Source organism: Borostomias antarcticus, assembly GCF_949987555.1.
Source record: "Borostomias antarcticus genome assembly, chromosome: 6".
Classification (NCBI taxonomy): domain Eukaryota; kingdom Metazoa; phylum Chordata; class Actinopteri; order Stomiiformes; family Stomiidae; genus Borostomias; species Borostomias antarcticus.
This window is the reverse complement of record NC_140239.1, coordinates 24,376,973-24,392,807: the sequence shown is the minus strand read 5'-3', so window position 1 is coordinate 24,392,807 and position 15,835 is coordinate 24,376,973. Positions and strand designations below refer to the sequence as shown.

The 15,835-nt window shown below is 42.6% G+C and overlaps 2 protein-coding genes across 3 annotated transcripts in view; one reads left to right on the top strand and one right to left on the bottom strand.

Moving 5' to 3' along the window:
- Positions 1–340: 340 nt before the first annotated feature.
- Positions 341–3,313, bottom strand: pnrc1 (proline-rich nuclear receptor coactivator 1). Its single transcript, XM_084439263.1, has 2 exons — positions 2,660–3,313; positions 341–1,826 (listed from the first exon to the last, which is right to left on the bottom strand). Exons 1-2 carry the CDS (start codon positions 3,062–3,064, stop codon positions 1,365–1,367), a joined length of 867 nt encoding a protein of 288 aa, XP_084295389.1. The 5' UTR covers positions 3,065–3,313; the 3' UTR covers positions 341–1,364.
- A 1,167-nt stretch (positions 3,314–4,480) lies between these two features.
- rngtt (RNA guanylyltransferase and 5'-phosphatase) overlaps positions 4,481–15,835 on the top strand; it is a 103,923-nt gene continuing 92,568 nt past the window's right edge. Inside the window, exons 1-9 of one of the 2 annotated variants that reach the window (XM_084439923.1) lie at positions 4,481–4,587; positions 4,686–4,878; positions 8,627–8,736; positions 9,152–9,255; positions 9,400–9,488; positions 12,516–12,591; positions 13,319–13,568; positions 13,982–14,091; positions 14,405–14,506. In XM_084439923.1, the coding sequence (XP_084296049.1) occupies positions 4,815–4,878; positions 8,627–8,736; positions 9,152–9,255; positions 9,400–9,488; positions 12,516–12,591; positions 13,319–13,568; positions 13,982–14,091; positions 14,405–14,506 (905 nt within the window). In that variant the 5' untranslated portion in view covers positions 4,481–4,587; positions 4,686–4,814. Of the gene's footprint in view, positions 4,588–4,618; positions 4,879–8,626; positions 8,737–9,151; positions 9,256–9,399; positions 9,489–12,515; positions 12,592–13,318; positions 13,569–13,981; positions 14,092–14,404; positions 14,507–15,835 lie in introns of those variants that run through there. The other variant, XM_084439924.1, reaches the window with a different exon arrangement.

The window sequence follows — 15,835 nt, the reverse complement described above, 5'->3', positions numbered from 1 at the left end:
AGATCATGCATTTCCCTGGAATGAGTAAACATGTATGCTCATATCTCACCAGCAGGGGGCACCACTCTACACCAGCAACAAGAACCCTGATGGGCTGCCCTGTGGGGAATGGACTCTACTGGAATAGTGAGCTGAGCACCTGAAATAACTTTAGTTGTTCCACTGGTGTAGCGTATTAGTTTTCTGAATGCAATGGTGGCAAAATACTGAGTGTGTTCTAACCAAACAACCTTGTTAGACTTAAGAAGCGTACAGACAACATATTGGGGGGTTGCCAATAGTTTAATGTAATTTTAATTTTAGATATGAAACATCATAAAATAAATATATTTCATTTTCATCAATTACAATAGGAGAGTGCTTTTTGTTTAACATATAATTTGGTCACTGGACAGAAATAAAAGAAAAACTTGCAACAAAATGTACATGAGTTTTTGGTACGTAATACAATTTCTCCATGTGTGAAATCACTAAGTCAAGAAACAAGATCTAGCAGCTGCCTTGCTCCAAAGCATATGGGGTAAAAGTGTGTTACATAAAAAAACAATGATCATTCAAATTACATAAATGATCGTGAAACATACTTTTGGTAAACATTTTCAGTACTTCGAATGAAACTCGACACCGAAACAAAGGGTAAAGAGGTATGTGAGAGAAAGATACAAAGTCCTTTGAAAATAACGAAAAATAGAAATAATGCCAGTGCTAGAAATTCAGAAGAGCACTCAGTCTTGATGCTGAATGTTAAGTTTCCTGCAGCAGTTGTCCTTATTAGATGGCAGATCCTTGATTTTGCTTTCACATTGTCACTCCATCTTCTGGACCCTCCAGAGAGTTCCATGGATATTGTGGGTCAACTCTGCAGTGCATTCAGGCAATAGCAACCATGTTAGGTGGACAGAGATTCACAGAACCCCTAACCATCCCACAATGTTTTGCTTCCCACTAACATGACCCGTGTTGGTTTTCAGTCTTGTGCAAATATGTAAGAAAATCTCTTACGCTCAATGTGCCCCAATGGGTATTGCAGCCCATTCACAGAACTTGTACAAAAGTGCACCAGTTCAAGGTGAACATCTTATTATAGGCTTCAGTAACAAAACTATACTTTCAGTTAAAATAACATGAAAAATATACAATTATATTACATGTTTACATTATGTACATTTCCACAAGTTCAGTAAAAACCCAATAAACACAAGGCCGCTTTCTCAAAACAATATATGAAATTGTATTACAGATCAAAACTTGATACATTCTGTTGAAGTGACATGTCCAGTTCCCTAATACATCAAATTGTTCAATGCCAAATTTGGTGTCAATGATCAGATATTGGGTTGTTTTCTAGACATTCCAGAAGGTTATCATGGCTTATCCTGAACTTTAAGTAGGGACTTCAAATGAACAGTCATTTGCTCTCGGCTGGGATCTGAATGTTGGGGGCCGTTCTCGCCAACCCAGTGACTGGGTGGTTTGGGCAAGACACTTGGGGAGGGGGGTTCACTGAATTTAGCTCCAGCATAGATCTTCTCACCATCTTTAAGCTCCTCCTCAGGTGCAGGCTCAACTGGGAATACATTGACAATCTTGACATTGTCATGTGTTTTCTTCAACTCTCTCTGATGGAAGGGAGAAAGGGGTTTCTTCTGGTTGGTGTTATCTGGTTTCTTTGTCAACTGAGTACTGCCAGGTGCATTGCTGTACTTGCTTCTGTGGCTACGGATGTTCAGATTTTGAGTTGCTTGATCGTGTTTGAGATTGTGGACAGACTGGCCACCTGGCTGTGTGGTACCTCGCTCAACTCTACCACCTTTTGACTTAAGCAGCTGGTGAGGAAAGAGATACAAGATTACGAATGGGAATACTGAGACAACAAACAAATATGAATACTGAAGCAACAAACGAATACGAGTGCTGAACAACGAACATGATCCTATTTAGGAGTTACTGAGTTAATGCCTTACGTAAGCAAAAATTGGCACTCTGCCAGGCCCTATTGGCCAGTTAATTCCTTCATTACAAGCAGTCTGAAAAGCACATCCATCTCTTACACTTAATAGGTTTTTGACTAGTATAGCAACCTGGTTTGACAGGTCCAATATGGAGAGGCACTATTGTTTGACCCTGTTTGGGTGGAACATAGCCCCTTCCCGGACTGTTAGGTACGGCCATTGGAGGAGCTACCGCTCTCACGGAGAGCGGTAGCTCGTCCAATGACCGCACCTAACAAGGGGCTAGATTAGCCCTTCTCAGGAACTGTGAGTGCGCTGATGTCTTGCCCTTCTCAGGAACTGTGAGTGCGCTGATGTCTTGCCCTTCTCAGGAACTGTGAGTGCGCTGATGTCTTGCCCTTCTCAGGAACTGAGAGTGCGCTGATGACATCAGCGCACTCACAGTTCCTTATAAGTGCTAGGGCTGGATGGAACGCACCCTTGATGTGTGGAGCAAACTAGTCAAGACTAGTTTCACCTCAACCCGAGCCTAGTTTCAATTCATCACCTCTGGCCTAGTAGGCTACACTACCCATGTGCCCTATTGAGTAGCTACAATCCAGATATTTGTAAAAACAAACATGCATGATGAGGTACAGAAAATGTCAATGTAACGGGTAAAATGGCATTAAAATGGCATTAAGCAATAACATCGCAATATAACTTACCTCTTTCTTTGTCCCCTGCTTTAGATGAACCGTCAACACAGCCGTCTGAGTGCGGCTGTTTGCGAGCTCAGCACTTGACTGTACTGGAGACTTCGACGAAGCTGCGACATTGTTGTTGATGTCTGCGAGGCGCGGGTTGTTCCTCAGCAGCACTTGGTATTTTTGGTGCGGCTGTTGACAATGGTGTTGAGGACGCGTCAAACCCGACGAGAGCGAACGAAGTTTTTTCCCACCTTTCTTCAACAAGGCTTGCCTTGTTTTGTTTAGATTAGCCCCCGCATTGTGTGAGGTAAAGGCTGGTGGCTTGTTATTTTCGACGTTGTCGAGTTTAGATTCGATGTGATGACCCAGTGAATCGCCCAGCATGACTTCCAAATCCCGTGGAGGCGGCGAGGGAGGATACATCGATCTGTAGAAATTCAAGGGAACTTCAGCTAACTGTTGTTAGCTAATGGTTAGCTACCACGGAGACTAGGCTACTTTAACTAGCTAACGTTAACCTGTTACTATCAGATATCGTTGGCAAAACTAGAGTCCAAGGCAGTGTAGAACCTAAGTAACGGTACAGATTAGCCGATAGCGGAAGCTCCGGTGCGGAACCCAGTTTGTGACAGTCCGACTTATGTACGGTCCTCAAAGTCCCGAGATGGCGCAGCTTGCTTGCTGTCCGTAAGCGATGGAAATGGCGCAGGACGGGAACTTCCTGGTTGTATAGGAAGCACCACTACGGCACGCCCACTCATCTCTAAACAATGTTGTATGTCATGCACGTAAAAGGTTATTTCTGTATGAAAGAATGCATGCACGCCTTCTTATCACGCGGTCGTCGTGAATAGATGTTCTCCTCCGTCGAAATTACGTCATGAATATGTTAATCTCATCTGTCCCCAGTGTCCAGAAACATCCATGTACTGATCTAAACAAGAGGGATTGCCGCCGGACATAGATATTTACAAACATGGTCCATCGTATTTATTTATCAGAATTCGATTGATAATTTAATGATCCCCCTAGGGGGAGATTCGGCGTTCCAGCAGTGGAACAATTACAGCAGTGGTTGGAAATGAAGATACAGAGTATGCCTAGCAATAAGCATAAAAATAACAGGGACAATATCCAAACGTAGCCTACAGCATAAGTAAAGTACGGTATATAAACCATGACAAGCAGACACAGAGCCCACTGCGTACAGTACTACTTTTTTTGTTTATTTATTTATTATAACATTGTGCTGCCAGGTTTGTTTTGTGGGTTTGTCTCGCCCTGTATTAGCACACACACACACACACACACATACACACACACACACACACACACACACACACACACACACACACACACACACGAGGGAGGTCAAGCTTGTCCACGGTTCTGGTACTGTAGTTGGATCTGCTGCATCAAATCTGCTAGGCAACAGCTGCAGATTGTGTTGCCAGGGAAAAATCTAATCACATGTGCAGACTATCTAACATGTGATTGGTCGTCCTGACCATATTTTCTTTTCAGAGACACGCACGCGCGCGCGCACATACACACGCTTTTCCCTCGCTTGCTCGCCTCACTCGCGTTATAATTTGTCTGACTATATAATGGTTATTATAGTAATTAGTAAATGTAATTATATTACCATTTAACTTCACATTATTCTGGCCTACTAGGCTAGATAGACATGTATGAATTGGAATATGACAATTAATATTGAATTCAATGCATCAATAAAAAAGATATCTAAAGGATAAATAAGAAGGATTTTAGAATTGCACTACCATCTAGTGGCCGTTTGAAGTAACTGTAATTATTGACAACGCAAAGTACACTGGTCTGGATTGTAGCAATGTGGAGAATTTAGTTGTAGTTCATCCATGAGTACTGCATCAAGTTCTAGGGAAAACAGACAAAACAATATTCTTCTGGGACACCCAACCACTGTAAGTAATACTTTATGAGTAGGATCATTATCTCGATATATCGGTGAGTCTGTTTAGGATGAGATAGCACCCTAATCCCTGAATTACCTCCTTAATAGTGGAGGCCCCTACAGGCCGCGGTAAAGGGTGATCTCCAAGGCCAGAGGAACATTCACACCACCTATGCTCAGCTAACGGACCTATCCTCGACTTTTGGAAATTTACAGTAGCTGCACTTACTGGACATAATGTCACACACTGGACCTCCCCCCCGATGGCGGAATTGTCCTAGAAGAGGACAACCTGTAGCAGGTAATGTACTATTCTTGCCAGGTAGTCTAGCTACTCGTACAGCGAGCTAAGTAGCTGCTAGCTAGCTTGATAGCATCGCTGTGTCGCACTGTTTGTTAGTAGGTTATTTTGTTTTGTATACACTGGGCTGTGGTAGAGGTGGTTGAGAAGAAGTGTGAATAGTTTGCTAAATCTTTGTTGATATCGTTAGCTAACTCGGCATATATCTTGGCTAACCATAAGCAATCATATTTATCCTTGGGCTACAGTATACTAATACTGTAGTCTATTTGCCTTATGCTAATATAACCCAGTTCAACGAGTTATTCAATAGTTCAATCGTTGGTCTTATGCCACATAGCCTACTGGTGGAAACAAAGGGCCGAGTACTTAAAAAAAGCAAAACAAATTTTAGCAAACAGCTGCAACTTTATACATTTCGCGGGACGGGCGACCTAAACGAATACATCATCTCTCCGCTAACTAGCCAGGTACACAGAGCCATCGTAGAGCCAACGCGTAACAACATAAAAGTTAGGTAAAGATATGTTTGCTTTGGTTTTCTTGGGTGTATTCCAGAAAGCGGGTTTAGTGAAAACTGTCAACCTATGTCAACCTAACCCTACCTAAAGTTACTTACAGGCAGGTTTTCTTTTAACAAACCCCGAGAATCGCTTCACAGATTCCACTGCTTCCAGCAGTCAAAGACAAATCGTTCACATTTCATTTGGTCTTCTTTATTTCCTATAAATACAAAATGATTATTTTTAACATTCATGTGACCATGCACCCACATGGCGTTCCAGTAATTTCAAGATCTTCGTTTCTAATCTCATTATTTTATTGTCATGTACATTTCAAACTCATTCCACACAAGAATGTAAACAAATGGGGGAGAGAATCATTAATCGTATCAGTAGCTACCATACATAATGCACTATATGGACAAAAGTATTGGACCAACTACATTACACCTACAGCAGCTTTTATGATATCCCATTTTAAATTCATAGGCATTGGAGTTGGTACCCCCTTTGCAGCTATAACAGCTCCACACTTCTGTGAAGGCTTTCTACTAGATTTTGGAGTGTCTGTGGGAATGTTTGCCCATTCATCCAGAAGAGCATTTGTGAGGTCAGACACTGATGGGGAGGGCCTATCTCACAATCTCTGCTATAATTCATCCCAAAGGTGTTCGATGGGGTTGAGGTCAGGGCTCTGTGCGAGCCAGTCAAGTTCTTCCACACCAACCTCACCCAACCGTGCCTTTATGGACCTTGCTTTATGCACTGGGGCACAGTCATGCTGGAACAGAAAATGGTCTTCCCCAAACTGTTCCCACAAAGTTGAAAACATAGAATTGTCCAAAATGTCTTGGTAGGCTGAAGCATTAACATTTCCCTTCACTGGAATTAAGCAGCCTAGGCCAACCCCAGAAAAACAACCTCAGACCATTATCCCTCCTCCACCAAACCTTACAGTTGGCACAATGCAGTCAGGCACATTCTCCTAGCATTCGCCAAACCCAGACTTGTCCATCAGACTGCCAGATAGAGAAGCGTGATTCCTCACTCAACAGAACACGTTTCCACTGCTCCAGAGTCCAATGGCGGTATGCTTTAGTTTACACCACTCCATCCGACGCTTGGCATTGCCCTTGGTGATGTAAAGCTTGCATGCAGCTTCTCAGCCATGGAGGCCCATGTCATTAAGCTCCCGAAGCACAGTTTTTATGCTGATGTTAATGCCAGAGGAGGTTTTGAACTCTGCAGCTATGGAGTCAGCAGAGCGTTGACGATTTTTATGCACAATGTGCTAGGGATGCACCGATTGCAAAATTCTGGGCCGATGCCGATGCCAATGTTTAAAATAACAATCCAGCCGATGGCCGATGCAGATGGCCAATGTTTATTTTATCTAATTTTTATCCCCCCTTTTGTGCCAGGGAAACAAAGAAATAAAGTGTTTGGTTCCAAAACGCCGATTTTTATTTCACTTTAATTTGAAAGCAAACTACACGTGCGTTGGCGGCGTTACGTCACGGATCTTCTCCGAATCTGCAGCTGGGTAGGCCATGTTTTGCAACAAAAAAAGACGTTATTGTTGCGACATAACATCGGCCACTACCATCGGTGAATGTCATTTTATTTGCCGATGGGCCGATGGCAGTCAACAAGGCCAACATTGGCCGATGCCGATGCATCGGTGCATCCCTACTATGTGCCTCAGCACTCTGCGACCCCGCTCTGTAACTTTACGTGGTCTTCTACTTCGTGGCTGAGTTGCTGTGGTTCCTAAACGCTTCCACTTTGCAATAATACCACTTACAGTTGATTGTGGAATATCTAGGAGGGAAGAAATTTCACGAACTGACTTGTTGCAACGGTGGCATCCTATTACAGTACCACGCTGGAATTCAGTGAGTTCTTTAGAACGACCCATTCTTTTACAAATGTTTGTAGAGGCAGAGTGCATAGCTAGGTGCTTGATTTATACTCCTGTGGCACAGGGACTGAATGAAACACCTGAATTCATAAGAGGTGTGTCCCAATACTTTTGTCCATATAGTGTATTAACATGCATTAGGCCTACCGCTAGGCCTTGCTGAATCCCTCTCTGTGGCAATGGACAACGTGTCTTCATCATCATCATCCTCATCATTATCATCATTCTGTTTCAGTATACTTTTAAATTACTAGCCTATATTTGGCAAAATCTATGGAGTGTTGAGTACAACTACAAGGAGTTCTGTTGTGACTGGAGGCTCAACAAGGCAGATAATACCATCAACTCAAGAGTCCAAGGTTAGGCTCATAGTTTGTTAAACCTGCTTTCTGTAGTAGGGCCTGCTGTCCACTGACGTGTATGACGCCTTAACTGGGTGATTAAAGTCTTCAAAGTTATTTGTTCAGTAGTTGAAGTCAAATCAATAAGGCACTGGTAACACTTGGATCCGATGCAATAGGCTTATTGCTTGTTCAGCAGTAACAGACAATAAGACCGGTGGGCTCTCGAGAGATGACACCCAGACTGACTTGTGACAGCGTCTTATATATCTTCCCTGGGCTATCCCCGCCCTTCTAGCTTGACCACAACCCATTTAAAAAAAACAAAAAAAAACATTATTAATTTGTACATTAATTTTGTCAAAACAACACACCTTATCTTTTTAATGAGAGAATAACATCAGTTCTCTTCTTACATTCTGCTGATGGTGCACTCTTCCCTGTTTCACTTCTCTTTCTGTGGTTCTTGAAACAAAGTTATCTAATTTCAATGTTTCAACTAACAATGTTTCAATGTTTCAATGTTTCAACTTTCTCGTCCTGCGAGAACACCTGGCGTCTCACATGACTCTCCTCGTGACTCTCCCCCCCTCATGAGAACTCTCCTGAAACTATTCTGCTGCTCTGGCTTGAACTCTTTTATTCAATAGAAATGTATAATATCATCTTGATTAGAACAAAGGGTTGGGTCTAATTAGGGCCTAATCAAATTAATACACGACACCACCTGTGCACAGAGGGAATGAGAGAAACTGAGCACTGGGTTGCATCATGTGTCAAAACAAATCTGCAGCTTTGACCAAAGTCAAAAAGTTTTGACTGTACACTGGTATCCAAGTCATGCCTACAACCTGCAAATGAGCTTTGTTCATCCCTGACTCGTGTGCAGATAGCGGAAGAGAGATAGTTTGTAGCTACTAGGTTAATCATCTGTCTTGTAATTACTTGCGATTCCCCTCCCTCGCCTTATGTTCCCTCTTCAGGTAAATTCCTGCCAATGAAAACTATGCTGGGCCCCAAATATGATGATAAAGTGCCGGAAGAAAATAGGTTTCATCCAAGCATGTTATTCAACTATTTGAAAAGTCTCAAGGTAAGGCATCCTGCATCAACATGTTAATACATTATTATAAAGGTATACTATGCGTGTTTGAGCAAAAGAATAGAGTCCACACTGGAGCATATAGAAAATAGACTTCCCAATAGTATAATGGCATTGATTGACGGGTGGATGTCATGAGATTATTGGCCTAAAATCAAAGGTACCTGTTGTCGTAATTGCATGTGACCTACCGTTTTCCAGGAAGTAAGAAATGATATAGGCTACTTTGATATAAGATTACAACAAAAGTAGAATTTTGTAATTTTTTGGGCATACATCGTTGAATAGGTGGACACTATGACCAATTATGTGAACCAAAATGGGACAGAATGCTTTTTTCATTTCTGTGCGAGCAAAGTAATTTCATGGCATCCTTATGTGAACACATTTTCTTTCTGTCTTTCAGGTGAAAATGGGACTGCTTGTTGATTTAACAAACACCACTCGCTTTTATGACCGCAACGAGATCGAGAAAGAGGGGATTAAATATGTTAAACTTCAGTGTAAAGGGTACAAACATTTTATTGTAAATCAAAATTGTATGTTATTTTTTGACACATGACTAAAATGCCTTTAGTTCAATGTCATCATTGCATGAGTGAATAGTTAGTGAATAAGATCTTATCTAATGTGCTGTGTTCCCTGCGTGTACAGCCACGGAGAATGTCCCTCAACAGAGACCACTGAGATGTTCATCAGACTCTGTGAACACTTCATGGAGAAGAATCCCACTGAATTGATAGGTAAGGAGAGTGGAATTTTGGCACTGGAACCACATACAGTATATGCATTATTTTTTTATTTTTTTTATTTTTATTTTTTAAACTTTTGTCTGGCATGATGCGATGGTCTACTGTTTATTGACCTCAACTCACATATTTACAGTATATGGACATATCCCGCCACCCAATTTGAGATGAATGTCGTGGTACACTAGGGGGAGCCACAACACCACTTTCTCCCCTCTTATCAATAGTTAGAATCCTTAACCCTTGGTACAATGGTTGCAAAACTCTTGCATTTTGTGCCATTGTTGTGATAGGGCAAATTCCTGAGCAAAGGTTCCCTTGGACATTTTCTGGAAACTTATATTTTTTGTTTTTGCGTGTTGTATTATTGCTACATTTGTTTTGTATGTAGGTTATTTACCAGTTGGTAATATCAGGCTGTGAAATAAGTATTCCCCAATGTGACTATCTGAAATTATATCTCAATAGTGCTGCATTACACTGCCTAGTAACAGTACAACACACAGTGCCTACGGGAAAGATTGGCAAACCAGACAGATGCATTTCCATGTGTAGGACAGCAGGGGGCTCTATGATTCTCTATTTTCAGCCCGGAGTCGATACTCACCTTAATACATCCATAATGCTCACCAGTTTGTGACAGCATGCAAATTGGATTGTGTGCACCTCTGGGCAAAATACATGAATGCCATTTTAAAGATGACCCTAACTCAGTTCCTCCGTTAGTGTAGCAGTTAAAATCAGACAACATGGCTGGTGATTCTAACCACGGCATCACGTCGTACCTCATAGCTGCAGGGGAGTTATGGGAAATAGGCATGCTGTAATCTCTCCTATGTCCCCCGAAGTAAGGTGGAGGAAAACCTCCCAAAAGCATCCACAGGGGAAATGCCATCCATAGACAGCTAAGTCTCGGAGGGTTATAAAATGGGAACATGGGGTATTTTTATACAGTATGCTCGCTCTGTCATGAGGAGATTAGCTCACACAGATGTTTTGTGATCCCTGTTCCACAGTGTCCAGTGGAGAGCCGCTGAGGTAGTGGCAGTGCCAGTTACCCCAAGAATTTACTTCTTTTTTTTAACATCTTCATGTTTAAAGTGAAGCAGAAGGAATGACTGAATACAAATTACTTGATAACTGCATGGTTGAGTTGATGTTCAACTGTCCTTAAAGAGTCTTTGCAATGAAAATGTAAAGAAGATCAAACACTTTTTTTGTTCCCATTATCTCTCTCCTTAAAGAGGCAGTGTGCTATTTTAGACATATTTCTATTTCTGATATGAAACATAGAGACCATAATTTCATTGATCACTCAAATATTGAGCTAGATCAAGATTTTTGGCTGAATTTCTTGTGGCCAGGGCTTGTTAATATGCGTTGAAAACGTAAGAAAAACTATCAGGAAGCTCTGTGTAATCTTACCGGTCTCAATATGCTGTATTATGAAATGTATCACAATCCGTTGAGTATATGTACATGGCAAGGCTTGGATAAGAGCAGTTCTCCAGCCTCGTCTTCACCCCTCCCCCAAACCCCTCCGCGGTAGCAGAGAAAACGAGGCTGGAGCAATGCTAAACACAACGGCTTGTGATACCTTTCACAATACAGCATACTGAGACCTGTAAAATTACACACTGAGCTTCCTGACAGTTTATCTTGAGTTTTCAAGGCATATTAACATGCCCTGTCCACTTCCATTGTAAAGACATTTCAAAATCTTGACAGACTGTGCAGTCTTGATATATTAGTGATAATTTCTCATGTCACAGCTAAGTACACAATCAGTCTCTATGGGCATATGGATGTGCTGTATCAGACACTAGTTGAAGAACTGGTTTGAGCCATGAGGCTCTTACCAAGTTGAGTACCGCTCATGAAACAATTGATTTCCGGTCAGCTCCTCGTGCCCAATATGTATGAAACACCAGCACCACAATTCTCGATTCCACAGGAGAGAGCATTTAATGAGATGCAAAGGAAGTGACAGGAAAAAATATACAAAAGACACTCACAATCCATTGTACCTGTTAGGCTGGGTGCTGGAAACACAAACTCTTGTAGATAAGGAAAAATAGAGTTCCTCACAATAAATAATTACCAGTGCAGTAATGTTTCAAGCACAAAAGGCTCTTGCTCAGACTCTCAGCAACTCTATTTTTCCTTATCTACAAGGAAGTGACAGGAATAATTGGAGAGCCACTGCTCCTTTTGCATTGCATAAATATCTACACACACAGTAGGGCTGGGTATTGGCAGGGACCTCACGATTACATTAAATTACAGTAATTTACAGTAGCAGACACGATCACTAATACATGGGTCTATCACGATACGATTATAATACAATACATTGCGATACGATACATGTTGCTATACTTTGCAATACTCTACATAAATTCTAAATACTCTACATACATTTAAAAATAGAGCTGAAAATACAACTCCCAGTGACAGTGTAGGGCGAGAGGTAATGTTTTTGGTGGTGTGTGTCCGTCTGTACGTCTGTTAACAGCATTACGCAAAAAGTACTGCACCAATTTTCATGAAACTCGGTGGAAGGGCGTTGCATGGGCCAACCTAGAACCATTACATTTTGGAGTGGACCAGAAACATGGCCGGTCATTCACCACCATTCATTTTTTGGACCAAGATTACGCAAAAACTACCGGACCGATTTTCATGAAACTTGCGTAGCATGGGACAATTTAGAGCCCATTCAATTTTGCCGTAGGCCTGTGCTCTCTGAGCACCATTTCTAGTGCTGTGTGTGTGTGTGTGTGTGTGTGTGTGTGTGTGTGTGTGTGTGTGTGTATGTGTATATATATATATATATATATATATATATATATATATATATATATATATTCATGTCGAAGTGCAGTACTCAGCTGTATTGATGTTTTGCACAGTCCTAACACGCATACACACATGCATGCACACACCATACAATGAGGGGGGTGTATTGAAGCTTTGCATTATTGACATTTCTGCTCTGTGGCTCTCTTTGTTCTCCCACAGGTATCCACTGCACGCATGGCTTCAATCGAACTGGCTTCCTGGTCTGTGCTTACCTAGTAGAGAAGATGGACTGGAGGTGAGAACACCCACCCAGATCAATCACAATACTGGTGTAGCAAAGTGTGTGTGTGTGTGTGTGTGTGTGTGTGCGTGCGTGCGTGCGTGCGTGCGCACGTGCACGTGCACGTGTACGTGTGTGTGTGTGCGCTCGCGCATGTGTGTGCGCGCGTGTGTGTATATGTGTTTGTGCGTGTGTCTCCCCGATCAGCCTAATGCATTCAAACAGCGGAAAAGTGCTTTGCGTCCTAGCTCGTTGTTCAGTGACCACCTTTAGCATCTCCCTGAGGAGGGATGCTCTCATTATCAATAATGTCAGGTCCGGGAAAGAATCTCTCTGGTTGGTGAACATGTGCTGAATAATTTACTCTAGCAGAGCAGAGTAAGGACTGAATCTATAGGGGAGTCAGGAAAATGTTCGCAGCAGAATGTTTAAGGGCTCTCTGGGGCCTGGTCTGGACTTGAGACAGGATGAACTCCTTCACCACTCTTCCGCTGATAAATCGTCCTACTGTAGAGTCTTGGAACTGCAACAGGTCTGCATGTTGTTGACAATACACTCAGCAACAGAAATAGCGGACAGTAAGTAACTAGAAATATGTTAGTGGGTCAGTTAGTCAAAGACACCTGTCCAAATTGACACCTCAGTGATAAACAACGTACCCAGATGTGAGCCACAAACAGTGCTGCAAGTGAGGTCAGAGAGCCTGATGGTGTTCGTGCTTCTTGTGCTTCTCATCGGTCAGTGTGGAAGCGGCCGTGGCTGCGTACTCCCAGGCCCGCTCTCCGGGGATCTACAAAGGTGACTACCTCAAGGAGCTCTTCCGTCGATATGGAGACGTGGAGGACGCGCCCCCTGCCCCCGCGTTGCCGGAGTGGTGTTTCGATGACGACGATGGCGATTTGGACGATGACGGGAATGTGATTGGCCAGGAGTCGGGCCCCAGCTCCTCTGGGTCGGCACCGGGGAAACGGAAGAAGGAGAGACTAAAACTGGTGAGAGCACTGGGAAATGGTCTCTAAAGTAGGAAAGTTGTATCCATTGGTTTTGCTCCACATGACGTGGATCTCATGCATGTGGCATCTCGGCTGGATGTGAAAGACCTCTTACAGTATGTTCAATCCAGGAGAATATTTTGCTGAGCAAATGTACAAAATCACTAGGAGAAGGACAGATTTGAATTATAATACGGTTTTAAGATGTCTTCCACTGCTTCTTAGTTATTAATCCATGGGGTGATGCTATTAGGTAAACAACTGTTGTGTTTTCCAGAAACACTTCCCCAGTGTAACTTCGATGCCATTTCCCAAGTGCTTGGATGAGGGTGTTTGAGTAGGAGACTGTGAATGTATTTTTCTTTTAACAGCTAGCCAAGTTCCCAACAGGTTGTGTGTTGTTTTTCTCCCAGGGCGCTGTATTCCTGGAGGGGGTCACAGTGAAAGGAGTCACACAGGTCACTGCGCAGCCCAAACTTGGCGAGATTCAAAGGAAGTGTCAGGAGTTTGCCGAGTGGGAAAGGTGAGGATTCTCCCTCCCTCTCATACCCTTATGGAAGTACTATACTGTGTGCGTGTTTGTGTGTGTATATGTCTGTGACTCATTCGTACTGAACCGATCCTTCAGGGCTATGTACTTTTTGAGGCGCTCCAGAGTTGAACATGGAATGAGTCACACACACACACACACATACACACAGGCAAATAAAACATTATTTTCCCAGTGATATAAACCCTGCATGCTGGAGCATTATTCTGTACACAAGCTGTGGAATTGTGTTGTAGAAAGAAATAGATAATGGAAAAAGTTTTGATTTGGTGTCTTTGTTTCTCAGGACTGGGTTTCCAGGTGCTCAGCCTGTGTCCATGGACAGGCGGAACCTCCGCTTCCTGGAGCAGAAGCCATACAAGGTCAGCTGGAAGGCTGATGGCACACGGTGAGTCCCTCTACGTCCCACCTACACAGCATTGTGATGCGTTCTCAGTAGGGCTGTCAATTGAATGCGTTAATTAGATTAATTAATTATGCTAACATTAATGCATTCATAAAAATGTATGCAAATGAATTGAAAAAAACTCCCAGATGGGACAGTTAATAAGAGTGTGGTCCTGTGCAATATCTGCAAGAAAGATAGATTTGCATACCATCTGAGCAGTTTTAGCCTAACATCTCAATACTGATAGCCCATGCTTCAACCGGCTGGCTAGCGACCTGGCCAGCCCAATCAGTTCAGGTTTAAAATCAGTCCTATAAGTCAATAGTAATCTTGGCCGAAAATGCCTATTAACAAGAGTCTCTATGAGTGGTCAAAAGAATTTGCGATTCCTCACGATTTCCACTGCCTTTGACAGTTGCTAGTCGACCCCTCAGTCACCATGTCACGTGAGTCTGTAATACAGTGTAGCTGCATATCTCCTCAGTCACCAGGCCATGACAGAAGACTTAATTCTCTTGATACAGAGCAGAACAGGCAGCTGTTGTGAGATGACCGCTGCTGTGACAATGACGATAATGTAATGTCTTTGAATTGAAATATCTTCATTTGGGGGGGTTTGCCAGCAAAAAATGGATATGCGATCAATTTGTGATTAGTTAGATTAATTAATTACAGATCATGTAATTAATTTGAATTTTTTTTTTTTTCAATCGTTTGACAGCCCTAGTTCTCAGTGATGCTTTACTAAAAGGCAGGGATGCCTACATGCATGTTAATGCAAGACACATCTTGGCTGATGTTTCTTTAATGGGCTTCACTTCCTATTATGTATCCTGCTTTGCTGCAATATGAAGGAATATTGGGGTCGTAACATGCCTGTACAACAGTATATTATTGCAAATATCAGCTCACAGAGCCGCCGGCTTCCTTTGCGAGCCCATCCATCCGAGTCAACGCCGTGAGCGGAATGGCAACGTGGCTCTTGCATGTCCCCTGCTCTCATCCTTTAATCGTCTTCCATTACCTCAGCAAGTTGAATGACAGGGCTACAATTGTGAGAAGACGGATGGTTCAGTCACAGGGTTGATGGAGTGAGGCAGCCACAGGAATAGTAGTAATAGTTCAAAGTTTCTGCGCTTTCCTTTATCCCGGAGGCTTACTTTCAGCGGAACGAGTAAATATTCTGGTGGTGTACCATGAAATGTTTTTTCCTCTTTATATGCAGATGAATATTTCATGGAGTCAGTCAATTAGATAATTGTATGCAGATACTTTAAATTCCTGTGATAGTGCAGTGAGGAGAGAGCTGTATGCCACCAAACCATGTTG

Bases quoted from the DNA above. Each gene is read 5' to 3' on its own strand.
- pnrc1 (XM_084439263.1), bottom strand. From the start codon at position 3,064: ATGTATCCTCCCTCGCCGCCTCCACGGGATTTGGAAGTCATGCTGGGC. The intron at 1,827-2,659 runs GTAAGTTATATT...TTTCCTCACCAG, and splicing joins AGCAGGGGACAAAGAAAGAG to CTGCTTAAGTCAAAAGGTGG.